This window comes from Boleophthalmus pectinirostris, unplaced genomic scaffold (assembly GCF_026225935.1).
Source record: "Boleophthalmus pectinirostris isolate CB_2022bp ecotype Guang Dong unplaced genomic scaffold, ASM2622593v1 HiC_scaffold_7, whole genome shotgun sequence".
NCBI lineage: Eukaryota > Metazoa > Chordata > Actinopteri > Gobiiformes > Gobiidae > Boleophthalmus > Boleophthalmus pectinirostris.
The window spans coordinates 21095135-21112270 of record NW_026571473.1 but is presented as its reverse complement, the minus strand read 5'-3'; the positions used below and the strand labels follow the sequence as shown (position 1 = coordinate 21112270).

General features: G+C 38.1%; 1 protein-coding gene across 1 annotated transcript; it reads left to right on the top strand.

Moving 5' to 3' along the window:
• Positions 1 to 4766: 4766 nt before the first annotated feature.
• hapln4 (hyaluronan and proteoglycan link protein 4) lies at positions 4767 to 13435 on the top strand. Its single transcript, XM_020940070.2, has 7 exons — positions 4767 to 4784; positions 5472 to 5604; positions 7392 to 7581; positions 8668 to 8840; positions 9457 to 9572; positions 10123 to 10309; positions 13062 to 13435. The coding sequence occupies exons 1-7, from the start codon at positions 4767 to 4769 to the stop codon at positions 13433 to 13435; spliced, it is 1191 nt and encodes a 396-aa protein (XP_020795729.2).
• The last annotated feature ends 3701 nt before the right edge of the window (positions 13436 to 17136 follow it).

Genomic DNA, 17136 nt, shown 5'->3' with positions numbered 1-17136 from the left:
CTCCGTCTGCAATACCAGTGCCACTATGAACAAAACACTCTTCTAATGTTTAAATGTGAAAACAACAGTGTGCCATTGTGCTATCTGTTTGTTCTGCTCCTCTAAATTGTGAGTGCTTCATTGCGTCTCTGCGTAATCCTTGATCCCTCTGTTCCTATTGCACTTACTGCGGCTGCTGCACTGTGTGGGTGGCCCAGTAAATAGACTGCAGCGGTTCTCAGCATTGTGTTGTTAAAAAGACATCAAATACAGACTTAGCATCAGGATTTGTTTTCATTATCAAATGAGTTTGTGTGCAAGAAGAGGTTGGCGTTAAAATGAGGATCTTTGAAAAAAAGAAAGCAAGGACCTAGAATATTTGAAAAGTGATAAATGAATTGTGTATTTCAAGAGAATAAGAAAACTGTCTTGAGGAGAAGTAATAGTTACCTCATATGATTATTAACTACACCCTTATGACTTCTACGACTAATTACAAAGCTGCAATATGTGCTTTAAAACTGTGAAGAACTGGGGAAGATAACACCACTCTAGTCTATTTCTTGCGTAAACTCTTGAATTTTACATTCATACATTTTTGGCTACTCTACACACCTCTGCAAGGGAATTTCTATACTGTATGATTAAAAAAGATCTCTCTTATCTTATCTGATATAGAAGTGATATCCACTCAAAAGTAAAATATTCTAGTACCATAAAAGTACATTATATGTTGCAGGACTGTGATGTGCCCTCTTACTTTCAACTTCTGAGCCTGAGTGTCAATGCTTTATAAACTGCTCCATAATCATTTCAGTTCTTACATTATGCAAACGCTGCAGGTGAGAAGCTACAAAGAACAGTGTGTTTGCCTGACAGTTATTTATAGATTAGTGGAGCTGCTTTTCATCCACTGCTCATCAATAATAACAGCATGCCCACTTATAAGTAATTATCCTGGTACTTTGCAGAGGCCTAGGCCACAGATGGAGGAGAGAAAGGACTTATCTAATGTACTCCATCAGCATGTTTCTCCTCTGATGTACCGCCGCTCTACCTTGTACATGCTAACTGTGCAGTCTGTTTACTCAACATGGCTTTAAATCAAATATGGTGACTGCAAATAGATGTGTGTAATCCTATGATGAGAGCCACAGTAGCCCCCGTGAGATTAAATAAACTATTCAGATTTGAGGTACTGCTCCGTAATATAAAAATATGTCTTGTGACGGGCTCCTACAATGAATGCAACACACAATTATAATTAAAGCAGGGATTAATGAGCATCTTATTATGAAATCGTGGGGGAATATATTAGTAAATGGTCCTAAATGCTAATGTATTGACTTTGCTGTGGAAACAAAATTATCATCCGGATGAAAATAACACATTTGCATACATCAGTAAACATCATCGAATTGGTAATCTAACCACTTAGTGCGGGCAGTATGGATTTTTCTGTTTCTGTTCCTCTGCACCAGGCCCTCAAGCTCTTCTACAGCAAGTACATCTGCCAGGGGAGAATTAATTTACTGTAGGAATGTTACTGAATGAATCTTTATATCCCCGTAGTTTATTGATTTGCAGACAGTTTGAATGCTATTGACTTTTCGGAAGTCATAAATAATGGTTAGTCCAATGTAATGTTAAACAGTTGCTGACACAAGAAAGGGAGAGGCCAACTTCAGTTTTTCAGTAAATACATGAATAAAAATAAGTGAAATGGTTGGTCACTTCACCCTATTTGCTGACTGGAAATTACATTAGACAAAGCAGATGTTACAAGTGTTATGCCAAAAATGCTAATTTTCAACACCTGTCTACAGGAGACTTTTAGTGCAGTTTGAAAAAATAGAGACTAAAAAAAAGTAAGAGCACAATATTAAGACTCACAGCTGATTTCATCCATAGTTTCAGACATGTGTTAGATTCTAACTTCGATCTGTAGATTTTGGTTTGAAGAAAGTTCTACAGTCTAGGTCCATGAGAGGAAAATCTGGACTGTCCAACAGTTTTGTTTTCTGCTTTGAAACAACCCATTCCTCAGAGGCTCTGGTGTCAGGCTTGACAGAACCCCGAAACCTGAAAGCCAGACAAGAAAATCTTTAAAAATGTAATTTAAAAAGGTGCTAAAATTAAGAACATTTTTAAAGGTAAAACATCATTTAACTGGTTGGTTATGGCAAACAATTTCATAGATTCATTCCAAGATGTATTTCTTTGACCACCAAATTTAGTCATGTAAAAGAGTTTTGTGTTATCCTGCTAGAACCCTGTGTTTCTGATTACCTCATATCCAGACAACAGTGTCTGCAGCTTGTTTCTATAGAGACACCATAATGAAACATCTGTTGTAGAGCCACTTGCCATTAGCCCTGATAATTTCTATCTCTGAAAACTTCCAAAATACAAAGTGAATTTTAATGTCCCAACATGAATAATCCAGTCTGATGAAACCTTGTTGAAAAGACAGAAATCGTCACCTCGGGAATATTTATTCAGTTACTTAGAATTTTTAATCACAAAGTGGGCTGTGATCTATGTTGCAACCGGCCTGTAGGGGGCACTTTTAGCGGTAAGTTCATGATAAAATATACAGACTCAGTGCACTGAGTGTTAATTAAAATGGAGAGGGTAAAGCTCAACCTCAGCCAGTGTTAATGTTTTTGACCTTGAATGTGCATCTTTGACAAAGCATGACTGTACTCCATAAGCAAGTGTTTTATGAGATGGGGAATGACACAGCCAGAATCCCAAACTGTGCAAGAAGTAATAGCCTACACTGCAAAATCAACAAGAGGCAAAAGAAAGCAGCTAGAAGGCTTGGAAAATTCCAGAATCACATCCGAAAAATTACAGTTCTCTTGCAAAATGGTCCAAGTAATTGCTAATCCTCTGCAAGTAGTCATTTTTTATTGTGAAGAAATTATTGTTGTTTTCACTTTTTGAACAGAAATCACAGTCGCATTAGAATCAAAAACAGATTCTTCGTTTTTCTGATAATGACCACACATTTGTAGCAGTAGTGGTTGTGGTTTCTTGTTTGATGCGGGTGGTCATCTCATAACCCACTCACACAGCGTGGAGTCATGTCTTTTTTATAAGTTGTCTTAAAGTGCAATCGCCACACACTGTGTCACGCCTCCTCTCATTGTGAGCTGCTGTCATCCCAATAAACCTCCCTGTGTTTTACCTCCATCTTCACAGAGCGCCTTTTCACCCATCTCCACAGGCTACTGCGACGAGTGGAATCACATTTTATCAATCATAAGAAGCAAAGCATGGAAGAACAACCAAACTTTGCCTGAAGCGTCTTCTTTCACAAGTGTTTACGAGAGATACATTTTGATAAGATGTTTTGTTGTCATGAGCAGAACAGAGCATATATATAATTGATGTTGCAGACAGAATAAAAATACATAACCCCTTGGCTGTTATCGTAAAATGAAAAGGTGAAGACGTCCTATAAAGTCGGGCAGCATTGTGTTGTATTTTGCTTCATCTTAAGAGGACACATCTGTTGGTTGGGCCTTGAGGGCAGCTGTCACCCATTCACTGCTCCCCTCTGCACTTGGGACTAGACAGTTTTTTTCTTGCCTAAAGGTTGCATTTGTAAAGTTTGGAAAAGTAACGGAAAAGGTCGAGGTGGAGGTCAAAGATCTTAAGCAACAGCAGGCATCAAACAATCAAACTTTATTTGTATAAAACTTTTCATACAATTGAAATGTAGCACAAAGTGCTTCTCACGCACGAGAACAATTACGCATTGCACTGCAAATGACTGCGCATGGTGGCAATTTCCAGAGTCTGGTCTTGAACCAAAAACCTGTGGTTCATCCACTTAACTACCACTGACATAAAAAAAAAACTCTTGAACTGTTGATTTGAAGTTTTTTGCTTACCCAGTCTCTTAATTTAATCAGCGGTGAAACATGTTGGTGGTGTGTTCGAAAGAGAATATTATGAAAAGTTTTAGGCTTAAAATACTTGAAAGGGGTGAAATTTTGCTGAAAATTTAAATATGGCTAAACCGGTTAAAGCTGTAAACAAGTAAAATGTATAAATATCAAACAGTACTGAAGAAACTGTAAGTGAATTATAAGTGAACTTAAGTGCACTTCTACTCCATCTACTTTGTGGAGAGCTATTCAGTGAACTCTTATGGTAACAGTTCCAGTTTGTTAATTAAAAAAAATATATATATATTGTAAGTTATCAAATACACTAATTTAATAATCAGTCAAAACATGAAAAAGTTGCAGAGTAAGTTTCAGTTTTGGCATAAGCAGCAGCTTGGTAATAATAATCTGTATAGTTAAATGCAAAACAGGGACACACATTGTGGACATTTACACTAGTGTAGTGTATACCATGCTACGCCTGCCAGCCGGTAGCACAGTGCAGCCGTGAAGCTGCGTCATCAGGAGGACTGCAGGATCCCGGACCCAAAACGCAGAGACAGGCAGAGGCAGAGAGAGGCAGAAAGACAGAGACAGAGAGAGGCAGAGACAGAGGCAGAGCTCAGCGATGGGACAGAGACCGACGCAGGGGAACCACACTATACACACATCCCAGTCTAGGAGTTGAGTCTGCTGCTCTGTTCCTCCTGCTCCTCCAGGCTGCAGTCCTAACAGGGTAAGTCCTCTCTGCAGTGCACCAGCCATCTGCAGGGGTGAACACGGCTGTAACATTGATGAAATATGCCGTATAGGGCTGTTTATTGTGTGCACGGAGCATGTAGAGGAGCACTTGTGTGTGTTTGTCTCTGGGGCCTGTATGCTTACATGATGGACTACAGCAGTGGCGTACAATCTGCAGTACTAGCTAACACTGGCAATGCAGCACCCATCTGCCTCATCGCTCCTCTCTTGATTACTCAATACTTAATAAATTAGATTGTGGTATATTCCATGTACAAGCACACACTACTGTATTTACACATGCCTAGTAACAAAATGCTCAAAAACAATCTTTTTTTTTTTTTTCAAAATGACCCCTCACTGTAAGAGCCTGCTTATAGAGCAGTGCCCAATTATTTTAATGAGCTGTTGCTATGGACACAATACATACAGTACATGTTAAAGGTTGCATAAAACTGGGTCACACATGCAGTGCACGTTTCAGTAATGTAATTTGACTTTTTGCAAACTTTTTAAGTGTGATTTCAAGACAGTTTATCATAAGACTATGGAAGTAATATTTTTAGAAGCCTGAAGTTGCTGCTACCAGTATCAGTAAAACTTAGTGAAAATATATATTTTAAAAGAATATTGCAAAATTGTCTGAAAGGCAACTACATGCATGTTGTCATGTAATTAGCATGGCATGAGAGTTATCAAAAAGACAAAAATGCCATATATAATGAGAAAGTGCTATAAACCCAATGTTTGAAACAAAGATAACACTTGCTAAGGGGTTACATTCATCATAGAAAAGTTTGAATCTGCAAGTCTTTTGTATCTTCAGTCATGTGTTTCATCTCTATTTTCCAGTGGATGACGCAGTTTCGAGCCTCTGCTTTTATCAAAATGTTGTTGGTGGTTTTGTCCATCACCTTTGTCCTCAGCGTGAGTGCACTTCCTGCAGATTCAGAGAAAGGGAGGAGGAGAGTGGTCCATGTTCTTGGTAAGACAATCTTACTTTTTCATATGAATTCACTAGTTTCATGGTAACTGAAATAAGCCTTGAATATACTTGCAGTTTACATGTTAAATAATTTTCTATCTATTTATTGTGTTCTGTAATAAATGAATCCTGCTTTATTACCAAACCAGTGGCTTTAATAAGAAATTCGAGATAGTCAAGAATGCAGAAACCTAGTAATTGAAAAGTTGACATGTGGTTTGTTTTTCCAATATCTGTTGGTGTGTTGTGGGAAAGTGTTGATTAGAAGACACTTGAAGCTTTGTGATAAACAACTTTGCACACTGGAGGGGCTTTGGCAAAGATAATTGTTACTGATGAAGCTAATTACAGGTGTCTTTCTGTGGTCACGGCACAGCAACAGACCCCTCACATTCTCATTACAGCTCAAATGTTCCCAGTCTGAGCATATCTGAGCTGGACCCTGCCAAAATGCTAATGTTTTCAGTGATAAAGAGATGGTGGTCAATGAGTTGGATAAGGGTGATGTCATATGTGGACTATAAAGCTGTGGAGGATCACTATACTTTATGTGGTGGAAGGTAAAAAGTAGTAAAGTACAGAATTTTTAGGTATCTGTATTTTACTTAAATACATTTTAAGGTGGATACTTTTTACTTTTAATTCACTACATTTGAAAGAATGTATCTGTACTTTCTACTGCACTACATTTCTGAATGAACAGGACTGAAAAGCACTTTTCATATGATTTGAGGGGATATATTTACCAGGTTTGTGGTAACATCCTATCTGAAGGTTTTGAGTTCAAACTTCAGCTTTGACCAAGCAAGATAAATACACAAAATTCATAAGACAAGTTAATTTGTATTGACACTGTTACCCAAAATCTTTATTAAACTTTATTAAAATATGAGTGAAAAACATTTACATTTTACTTGGCTAAACGGTACTTACTTTTATTTAAGTAGATTTTTTTCCATGTGATACTTTTGCATTTACTTAAGTAACTTTTTGCCATTGTATCTGTACTTTTACTGAAGTAACAAAATTGAGTACTTCATCCACCTCTGCTTTTCTAACATGACTTACTTTCTGGTAGAACGTTCAGTACTGGCTGCAGAGGCCCATGGAAACTGTGGCTACAGAAGTAGTTAAGCAACACCAAAATGTAGGGAGTTCATATAATGCAATGTGAAGAAATTTGGGTATATGCAATATTCACTATAGCCATGTAAATTATATGGATTAGCTGCACATCTACAGTGGTGTGTAATTTACTGATAATAATAATAATACATAACACTTGTATAGTGCTTTCCATGACACGCAAAGGAGCCTCATACAGTTCAAGACAGACAAAACAATTTGAACAGTAAACCAGACAAGGTTTTCTTAACTTGACCTACAAGTATGTGTATGCATGTGAGTATCTGTTATGTTGTGTAACAATACTTGAATTAACACTACCTTTCCCCTTTCTCCTTGTGAAGTTGGTGCATGTGAATCACTGATTGGATGTTCTCCACCATTGATATGCAAGATGATAGAGGCGCTAATATGACAGCGCAAGTAAACAACTCATGGTTTATTAGGCGATCCAATTTCACTGCTGTCCCACTGCGCACCATCCCTCATGAAGACTATAACGATGGACCACAGTAATTACACTTACAAGTGCTGATAGTGTCAAAGCCAGTGGCAAATAGCAGCAAATTGACTTGTTCTCAGCCCAAGTGTGAAATTTAGATTAGGAGTGTAAATTTGTCATTAGTTGTGGATGTTCGTATCATATTGTATTTTTCCCACAGAGGATGACACAGGGGCAGTGATAGTGCAGACAGCTCCTGGTAAAGTGGTGACCCATCGCGGGGGCTCCATAACACTACCCTGTCGCTACCACCACGAGCCCGAAGACATAGACCCCTCCCGCATCCGGATCAAATGGACCAAAGTGACAGACGCGCTGCAATTTGAGGACGTGTTTGTGGCACTGGGAAGGTACATTTTCTCATTTTCTTTTTAATTATAGTTAGAAGATGTAATTGTGATTTTGTGAACACAGTTTTGTTAGAGAGTTAAAAGTGTATGAATACAGAAGTTTCAACCTCAGATGAACCAAGGGCAAAAATTATGAATGCCAGTTTGATTCATTTAGTGTTTCTGAATGAATAGTACCTGCTTATCAGGTTACTAATGACACTGACTTTATTAACTTAAAGGTCCTATATTACACAAAATTGACTCTTGTGAGGTTTAAGCCATATTAGAATGTTGTTACCTCATCTAAACCATACCTGGAGTTGTGTTTTGTTTCATTCACATATGTTTAAGCAATCCTTTATTATTAGTCTGTCTACATCTCCAAAGCTCAAAAACTCAGTTCCACTTTGTGATGTCATGATGAGGCAGTGGTTTTCAAGTTAACAGCTTCCGTTTACCTTTTGTTTATTAGAGATGGGAAAATGCAGGCTATTAGTTTAAAGTTTAAAAACACACTGGAGCATTTCCTGCATTACCACATGGCATCATTGTTTTCCATTTGAGAAAAGAACTCAGTCTAAATGTAGGGTTTATGTGTTAAACATGTTTAAATGAAACAAAAGTCAATGTATTTGTATGTTTGTGATGAGGAAACATTATAATTTAGATCAGAAAATAGTGTAATATATAGAAAATAGAATCTGACAGCATTGTGAGATATGCTTTTACAATATTGGGAAGAGAACTTACTTCTGAACTAAAGTCAAGGTAAGGAATTAAAAAGCACCAAATAAGTAGGCTAAGGAAACATTGGCATAAGTAAATGTTTTTTGTTTTGTTTTGTTTTTCTTCATTTTAATTAATATTTTATTATGCTTTCACTTGCATTTTGTCCACCAACCAATCCTTAATTCTTTTGCACAAAGGTGTGAATGAATGATGATTTATTTTTTCTTGTGTAGTCCGATTAGGTTCATTAGGTCTTCTGTATTCATTACGCTAATAGACGTCTGTACATAAGAATTTAAAGTATAATTATTTTTTCTTGACAAATATGTCATAATGAGATGACTCAAAGTGTGCTTATTAATATAAATTCCACAGGCAGCAGCGTGTGTATGGAAAGTACCGGGGGCGTGTGTTTCTGGAGGAGGCGGGGCCAGGGGACGCGTCTGTTGTCATTCACAATGTGACTCTGGATGATTACGGGCGATATGAGTGTGAGGTCACCAACGACATGGAGGACGACACCGGCTTTGTCAACCTCGATCTGGAAGGTCTGGGGTCAAGTTCAACTGAGACAATAACAAGGCTCTTATAAGACAGGACTAGAATGGAAATGACTAAGAATGGCATAAGGGTTAGGCTGCAACGCAAAGTCAGAACAACATGCAAGCATTTATGCTGAAAGTAGGCTAAAATACAGCAGTTGGTCAATTATCTTTGAATTTTAATATTTTTTAGCTTTTCAAATTTTTTTAACTTGTGTGTTTGTCCATTGATCTAAACACTGGTGTTTTGAATCCCGCTCTTGACCTAATCATGATGTGGAGAGCGGACAAATCTGACTGACCCCCAGGTTGGCGGTCCTATTCTAGCTATCACAGATGAATGTTGTTATTGTGTTGATGGGCAAGACACTTAACCCACATGGCACCTAGTGTCTGTGTACACTAGTGTGTGAATGGGTGAGTCACGAGTGGTTTCTTGATGTAAAGCGCTATGAGTATCTTGAAGGTGGAAAAGCGCTATACAAAAATGTCACCATAAAAAGTGAGAGGGTAACATCAATGGAATATAATAAAAACAAATTGCACATTTAATTTTTTTTTTTGTGTTTGTGCAGGGAACTTTATTGTGTATAATAGAACTACAGTATTTTAATATTTGCAGGAGTGGTCTTCCCCTACTACCCCCAGTTGGGGCGCTATAAGCTCAACTACCACCAGGCAGAGGACGCATGCAAACAGCAGGATGCTATTTTGGCCTCTCACTCTCAGCTGCACAAGGTCAGTGATGGTCTCATACTGTGGAGGGACTGCTTTACACTTGTTAAATAGGTTATTGCTTCACAACCCCAAACTTCAACACTGCACTGTCATTGACTTTGAGGATTTGTTATTGAGGATTGTTTTTCGTGTACTGTAAATGACCTCAAAATAAGAAATAAACAGGTGGCGAGCAGAGAATGGGAGTTCTTTGTAAATAGTCTGAAAATAAACAAACCCATAGCACTGCCAGTCTCAAACAGGCAAAATTAAGAAAGTCAGTCTGACATAAAACAATTGTCTCATGATCTACATGCAACGAACTGAGCAGCTGATTTGCAAGTGTGACCTCAAGAAGGAAAGAAAAGGGTACAAGCTTTTAATATTAGACATATGATATTTTCTTAAATTTACAGCAGATCTCATCTTTTCCTCAAAGACCTTGTGTGGTGTGTAATAAAGTAAGCCTTTAATCGAATTGTGTCACAGATGATGAAGTACCCCTTTTGTTCTTAATAATGTGTAATGATTGAGCTTGTCCCACTGACCCAGATAGCGTGTCCTTGTACAGGCCTGGTTGGAGGGGCTGGACTGGTGTAACGCAGGCTGGCTGGAGGATGGCTCAGTGCAGTACCCCATCTCTCACCCCCGGGACCAGTGCGGGCGCAAGGACACCCCGGCCGGAGTGAGGAACTATGGGTACAGACACAAGGAGGACGAGCGCTATGATGCTTTCTGCTTTACCTCAAAGCTTAATGGTGAGGTCACTAAACAATCCATTTTATTAATAGAGTCTCGCAGCAACAGTTTAAGGAAAATCATGAAACAAAGAATATCCTTACAGTGTTTGTTAATCCTACTTTTGACTAATAGTACTTCATAGCATTTGCTATGGGTCTACAAGAAAAATTATCACTGTTGCCATAGTTGTCTAATTTCAGTTTTTGAATTGGCCCTCAAACTGTCCCCTATAAACAGAAAGTTGAAACAAGTCCATGTATATCTTCTTAAATAGTCTGTGTACAATGCTTAAGCTCCATAGTACTTTGAATGATAGTTAATAGTTTAAATAAAGTTGAATTTGTGCATTGGTTTCAATATAATATTTTGTTAACTGCTATGGCAGCTGTGTTCATTTTTCACCACTCTGAACACCCCAGGATATTGATTTGTACAGTCATAACTATATTCTAATTAAATCTTTGCTCAAATTCAGAAAAAGTTATGCTTAGACTAAAATCTACTAAAATGTTATGTGACTCTTTACTGTCCATGTGCTCCCATATAACATAAAACCAGCACAAACATTTTCCATGAATGAATGCAAAATGACAATACAGTAGATGCATACAAACTTTTCTGTATTGTCTTTGATCTGAGCCTGTTACATTAGATGGTGGGCCTGCTGCTGTGAACAGGCTGCTACAGGCCCCTGTCCCTTGTGCACAGTCTCTGTCTTTTCTCCAGCTCCTTTGATTTACATCAGATTCCAACAGCGCGGCCACCTCCGGGTTACAAACTTTAGCACTGAAGTCTATGTGTAGTTGGGGCTGACCAAGCAACTCCTCATGTGGAGAATAAAGCAGCTTGGTTTCTGTGAAGATGAAAACATACTTTTAAAAAATTCTGATTGCTACAAATAATCAACTGTATCATGACATGACCAATGAAACAATCTGAGTTCTGAGGCAACTGCTTGTAAGTAAAGAGTAGGGTATATAGAATGTGAGTCTAGTTGTCTGTTGGGAAGAAAACTGAGATCTTGGATGTTATTTTGTTGAGAAAGACTTACAACTGTGATATTAGTATATGATTTGAAACCATCTCCAATATTCCAGCTCTTAGATAAGTATAAAATTACTATACCTACCTTATTAATCTGCCCCGGCCACTTTAAACTCTGATTGCCACTCACCTGCTACTAAAATATTACACAAAGCAGGTGGATTTCTGTAAAATGTTCAGTGTTCATATGCACCAACAAATCAACAATGCACCCTTTCTCTGGATGGCTTGAAAGCATCTTTGTAATACATAACTTATTTGCTGTCTTAAAAAAATCATACAACCGCAATGATAATGGTAACACCATTGGCAACTTCCTGTTTAAGGTCAATATAACTCATTACAATTGCAAAAAGGCAAATCACCTTTATTGAAATCTAAAGTGTACAAAGCTACTCCAAGTCCGACCCTTATTAAGAAACTGGTCAGTTGATCTCTAGTCTTCCCTGGTGTGTTAATTATTGCGGACAGTGCGTTGTGGTCAGTAGGCTGCGGTTGTGGTGCTGGACTATAGTGTTACAGGGGCCAGCTGGAGGGTATTAGAGAGAGCCCCGGGGGAAGCCCACATCACATCCAGCCTCTCTAATAGCAAACCACCACATAAAGCAGAATCAATAAACAGGCCTGAGGTTAGGAGCATACTGTAATTCTAATGATTGGAAGAAAGTGCACTTTGTTTATTCTGGGTTAGTGCTGTACAGTATTTCTTACATTCTGTAGTTATCCTCTTAATTTTAATATATGGTGTATTATGTAACTTTTCTAGGGTGGGGTGCAGGGTCCGCTACCTTCTTTTCTCCATGGAGATGTTATTGCTTTGTCTGAAAAGTGTCACAGTATGGCATTAAGCCTTTCTATCATAATGGAGACCAAACCAGGCCAAGTTACTTGTCAGATCTGTGTAGAGATTCTACTCACAGTCAGAATGTCTGTTTTTCTTTGAATTTTAAGTAATAAAACCACCTGTAATTAAATGTAAGGTTTAATGCCATATTGTGGTACATTTGAACCACAGCAATGACATATCCATAGAAACAAGAGGATGACGAATCCTGAATTGAAAAGTTAGAAGATGCACCTTTAAACAGCTCTGATGTTCTTAATATAAGATAAGAGATAACAATGAACTTTACTGATCTCACAGCGTAGAGATATACATTTTTTATGGCCTAATACATAAAAGAGTTTGGAACAGAAATATGTCTTAATGTGGTCAGTCCAGTTTGTGCCAGTTAACAATCTGCAGAAATGGTTGGTTTCGGGAAGGCATCTGATGCAAATCCTATAAAATGCAAATGTAAAATCATGAACTCTATAGAAAGCAGATGATTTGCTGTGGCAATCCTTCAAAGTAAAATGCCCCGAAAGAAAGAAGTTGTTACTATCAAATTCAATTGAGCTAGTGGAGGATACCAATTTTCTTAATGCTACCTGGCACAAATTCTCCCCAGAGGTGAGATGAAAGCAAAAATGGAAACGTTTTAAGAGTAATTTAGAGTCAGGGAGCTGTCTGCGGATATTCAATTTTGAGATGCCCAAGCGCTGGTGAAGATGACTTGATATTCCGAGCACAGCCAGCAGCCAGAGAGGCCAGGCTAGAGAGAAGATCTACCCTTGGGGCTCAGTCTGTCTCTTGGGTTTTGCCTCTTTCTTCATAAAAAATGCTGTCTTTTCCCTCAGCCTTTCAAATATTGTCTCAACAAACATACCACTCTCTCCCCACAGGCAAAGTGTATTTCCTGAAACGATTCAAGAAGGTGAACTATGCCGAAGCGACCAAGGCGTGTGTCCGCGATGGTTCTGTTATCGCCAAAGTGGGACAGCTCTACGCGGCCTGGAAGTTTCAGCTCTTGGACCGATGTGAGGCAGGCTGGTTGGAAGACGGGAGTATTCGCTACCCCATAGTGAACCCACGCACCCGCTGTGGAGGCGACTGGCCTGGAGTGAGACACCTGGGGTTTCCTGATAAAAAATTCAGATTATATGGAGTCTACTGCTTTAGGAAGAAGATAGAGGAAGTGACAAGTCTAATAGCAACAACTAAGAGTCCAGTGAAGAATAGAACCAGTGAGACCACAAATTCTACTGGGTTAGCTTGAAGAACGCTGGACATTGTTACACGCTTTGTTTCCACCAAGATGTTTTGAATGGTCGCATTTCCCAGTCAAATTCTGAATTTTGGTACAGCAAGAAAAAATTGTTAGCCAGGCTTGTACAGTGATTTTGTATTGTGAAAAAGACATAACATGGCTGTATCTAATATTTTTAAAGAAAGCAACATCATGCAAAAACACTTTCAACCATGTTACAATTGTTTTCCCTTCTCATTTACCCAGTCAAAGTTGTATTTAGAGTGATTCATGCATATTTGAGTAACCTTTATTCTACTGCAATCCTTCCATACAACCACGGCTCTGTACTTTCCGATTATTTTTCAGAAGTGGTCAAACAGGTTTGGTTCAGCAGTGTTGCACAGCCATTTTGACAGAAGTGAAAAAAGTATTGCTTAAATGACGTTTATGGTGGCAGCATGGCAGTTATTTGCAATTGAAAGTATTAAATATGTAAATTAAATTATCCTTGGGTGCCATAGATTATAAGTTTATATCAGACAAAAGCATAATGTCTTCTTTACTTCCCATTGCTTTTACTGTTATGCTCTCCTGCAGTCTTATATTATTTGCAAAGCAGGCAGTACTGAACTATATGAACCTCTTGGTGGAGACAAGGCTTTAGATCCACAACTGTCACCCTGCAGTCATTCAGTCATCCAGACTCCGTCTTTACACTTGTGAAATCAAACATGCTCAGAGTAGATGTAGACATTTTCTGATTTGTGAGACGGCTGTGAAAAATTACGGTTGACGTCTTGATTAGGACAATTTTCCCCTTCGTCTCCAGTCAGTCAATCACTCCGAGGAGCGCATCTGTCTGTGCCACATTAAACAGCAGTTTGATCATCAATCAACAACATATCAGGCATCATCTTATTTACCTGCACGTGGGCGGGCGTGCACATCACATCCAACTAAGTGTCAAACAGGGAGACTTTTCAAAGGGAATGGGTTGAAAATATAGTACTGTGTCAAAGACTTAGCTAGATTTAACCACTGATAAATGTGTATCATTCAAAAACAAACAAATTGTTCACATAGAGAAAGAATCAATATTACAGCTAGAAACACTTGGAGAGAGTTTGCTCCAGGCAAGGTTCTGGTCTTATCTCGAAGTGTTTCTGCTTTCTGAATCTCAACATAAATGAACAAACCTTCAATTTCAGGAGTAAATGCTTTTGTCAAATGGGCTAAAAAAAAAACTAAAAAAAAAACACAACATGTAAAAAACTAAATTCTATAATTGTTGTGCTTTTCTATTATTTTCATGACAAATATAAGATAAAAATATAGAAAACCAAATGTGGCTGCATGCTACAGGTGTTCCAGTCAGTGAAAACAAAATCTTAAAGTTAAAAGGCCTTCATTTAAATAGCCAAAGAATAAAAATTGTTTAATAGAACACTTTAAAGTAGTTCTTATTTTTTATTTTCCTCCCTAACCCAGAGTGAGACTTTTGCACAGTACCATATGTTTGTAAGTGAAATTGCCTGCCTTGATGCCTCACTTAGTTGGTAAATAAAATTTGCTTTAAACTCCCTTCATTAAACAGGCCTAGTCAATGCTGCAGTGGCTCTGTGATATTTGCTCCTCTTAATGAAAAGCTGTAGTCCCTCTGATGCACTTTAGGCAAGACTTAAGCTAGCATGTGTTGTTTGGCTGAACAGGCACATCTCCAAAGTCGCACAATAAAAAGCTTTTACCTCATATGATGCACCTTACTTCTCTAGCACTTTGAATAGGACTTTGTGAAATATTCAATGCAATACTATGTTGACACAATGGATGTTAAAAAAATAAAATAAAGTACTCTGAAATATATATAAAAATGTGTTTGAGTTATTTTATATGAATATTAAAGCATATGTGAAAGAAACATACACACGGTACAGTGTGTACATGAGATTTCACACTCTTGAATAAATCATAGAACAATTAGGACTCAGGACAAGTTAGAATAACCTTTTCTCAATGGCTGTCATAAAATGTTATGATATAACCCATTTTACACACGATTTATGTGTGGTCACAACCTGCTATTTTATTTCTGTCTTGTTCACTTAAAACTTGAGTTGAGTTGCATATAAAACAGCCCCAGAGGATCTGAATTCACTGAGCCATGGTGAGCAAACACTCAAAAAATAATGCATTTTGATTGTAAAAGAACAAGGACTATAAAATGAAAACACTTCTTGGTGTATTTTATGTTCTTAGGGAAACACACATTGATTTAGCATGTAGCACCATTATAAGGTCTGTACAACATGTGTGATTATGTTAAACTATGAACTATGGCAGAAACTATGGGAGTTGACAGGAGCCCAGCTTCCTGCACACTGACCTTTAGCTCTGCTCCATCTCCCACGGTTACGGCTGCTGTGACTGCCAAGAAGCCATGACCTATGTGTCAATCCATGTATTTTAAATGATTATATAGTGTCATTAATATCATGAGGGCACTGTCACCTGTGTGCTCTTATTGCCCCCAGTCAAATACCCAATATATTTCAACTAGTTATTCATGGAAGCTGAATTTAGTCACAATTTTCCTCTGATAAATACACAATTTTGTCTAAAATGTGTCGGGATGCTGCTTGGTTTGCTATTTACAAAGAATATCAAAAGGAAATTGCCACAGATGAGAAATTACTATAATTAAAATCACTACAATCGAGATCAAGTGGAACAGGTATTTTGTTTTATTTGTTAATTACTAGTTTTTCTGTGAAGAAGTGTACAGATTAAAGTTACATTTTCAGGGGATTATACACACAAATGAGGAAAACAGAAAACACGAGCATTACCAAAAATGAAAGAGTCAAAACAACCTGAGTGAAGCATCTATTAACATATAAATTATTATAATTGAAGTACCAGTGACACAATGTTCAAAACATAGTTGAAAAAGCTTATAAAATGCATTATATGGACTTTCAAGGGCTAAAATGTATTCGGCTGAGTCACTCATGAACAAAACACTCTACAGTACAGTGGCCTATGACGTTTGCTGCTTATGCAAAAAGAGCTCATCCCCAAATAGCAGGGAGCACTTTTCATGTTCGTGTTTTTCAAAGGGCCTTAATGAGTGTAATTGTAGCTGCTTATGCCACAGATGGTGCACTCTACATGCCACACTCAAACCCCTGGCCTGGGTGAGGGCCCCTTCACATGGGTGTATTCTCCGACCAGACAAAAATATTCAGTTAAAATGCACAGATAAAAGCACAAAGGAGCCAGTGAACGGGGCTGAGTGAACCTTTAAAACCACTTCAGGATGACAGCACTGTGCTTGTTTAAGAGCCTGAAATGAAATTGGCTGACCTGGGACAGTACAACACTACTACAGTGACTTTGTTCTGCTTCTTAAATACTCGAGTGTGACAGAGGTCAGCCAGCAGCTCTGCAAGTGGAGACAAGAGTAAACTAAATGGATTAAGAACAAGTGCAGCTGTGAATATTTACTCTTGTCCATAGTGAATAAATGTGAGAGGCTGTATATAGAAAAACAACAACAAACAAAAAGGAACATGATTTAGCCTCTTGTCTCTTGCGATGCTGAGCTCTTTAACATAGCACTCATCTCCTGGTTCCTTCCTGGTAATATCCTGGTTTGGACATTGTTTACCTCTGGTCATAATTCTAGTCCTTGTTTTGTCCATATTATATATATATTGTACAAAATACAA

Coding starts and splice junctions, on each gene's coding strand:
- hapln4 (XM_020940070.2), top strand. Junction 8,841..9,456: donor TGTCAACCTCGATCTGGAAG/GTCTGGGGTCAA, acceptor TAATATTTGCAG/GAGTGGTCTTCCCCTACTAC. Junction 9,573..10,122: donor CTCACTCTCAGCTGCACAAG/GTCAGTGATGGT, acceptor GTCCTTGTACAG/GCCTGGTTGGAGGGGCTGGA.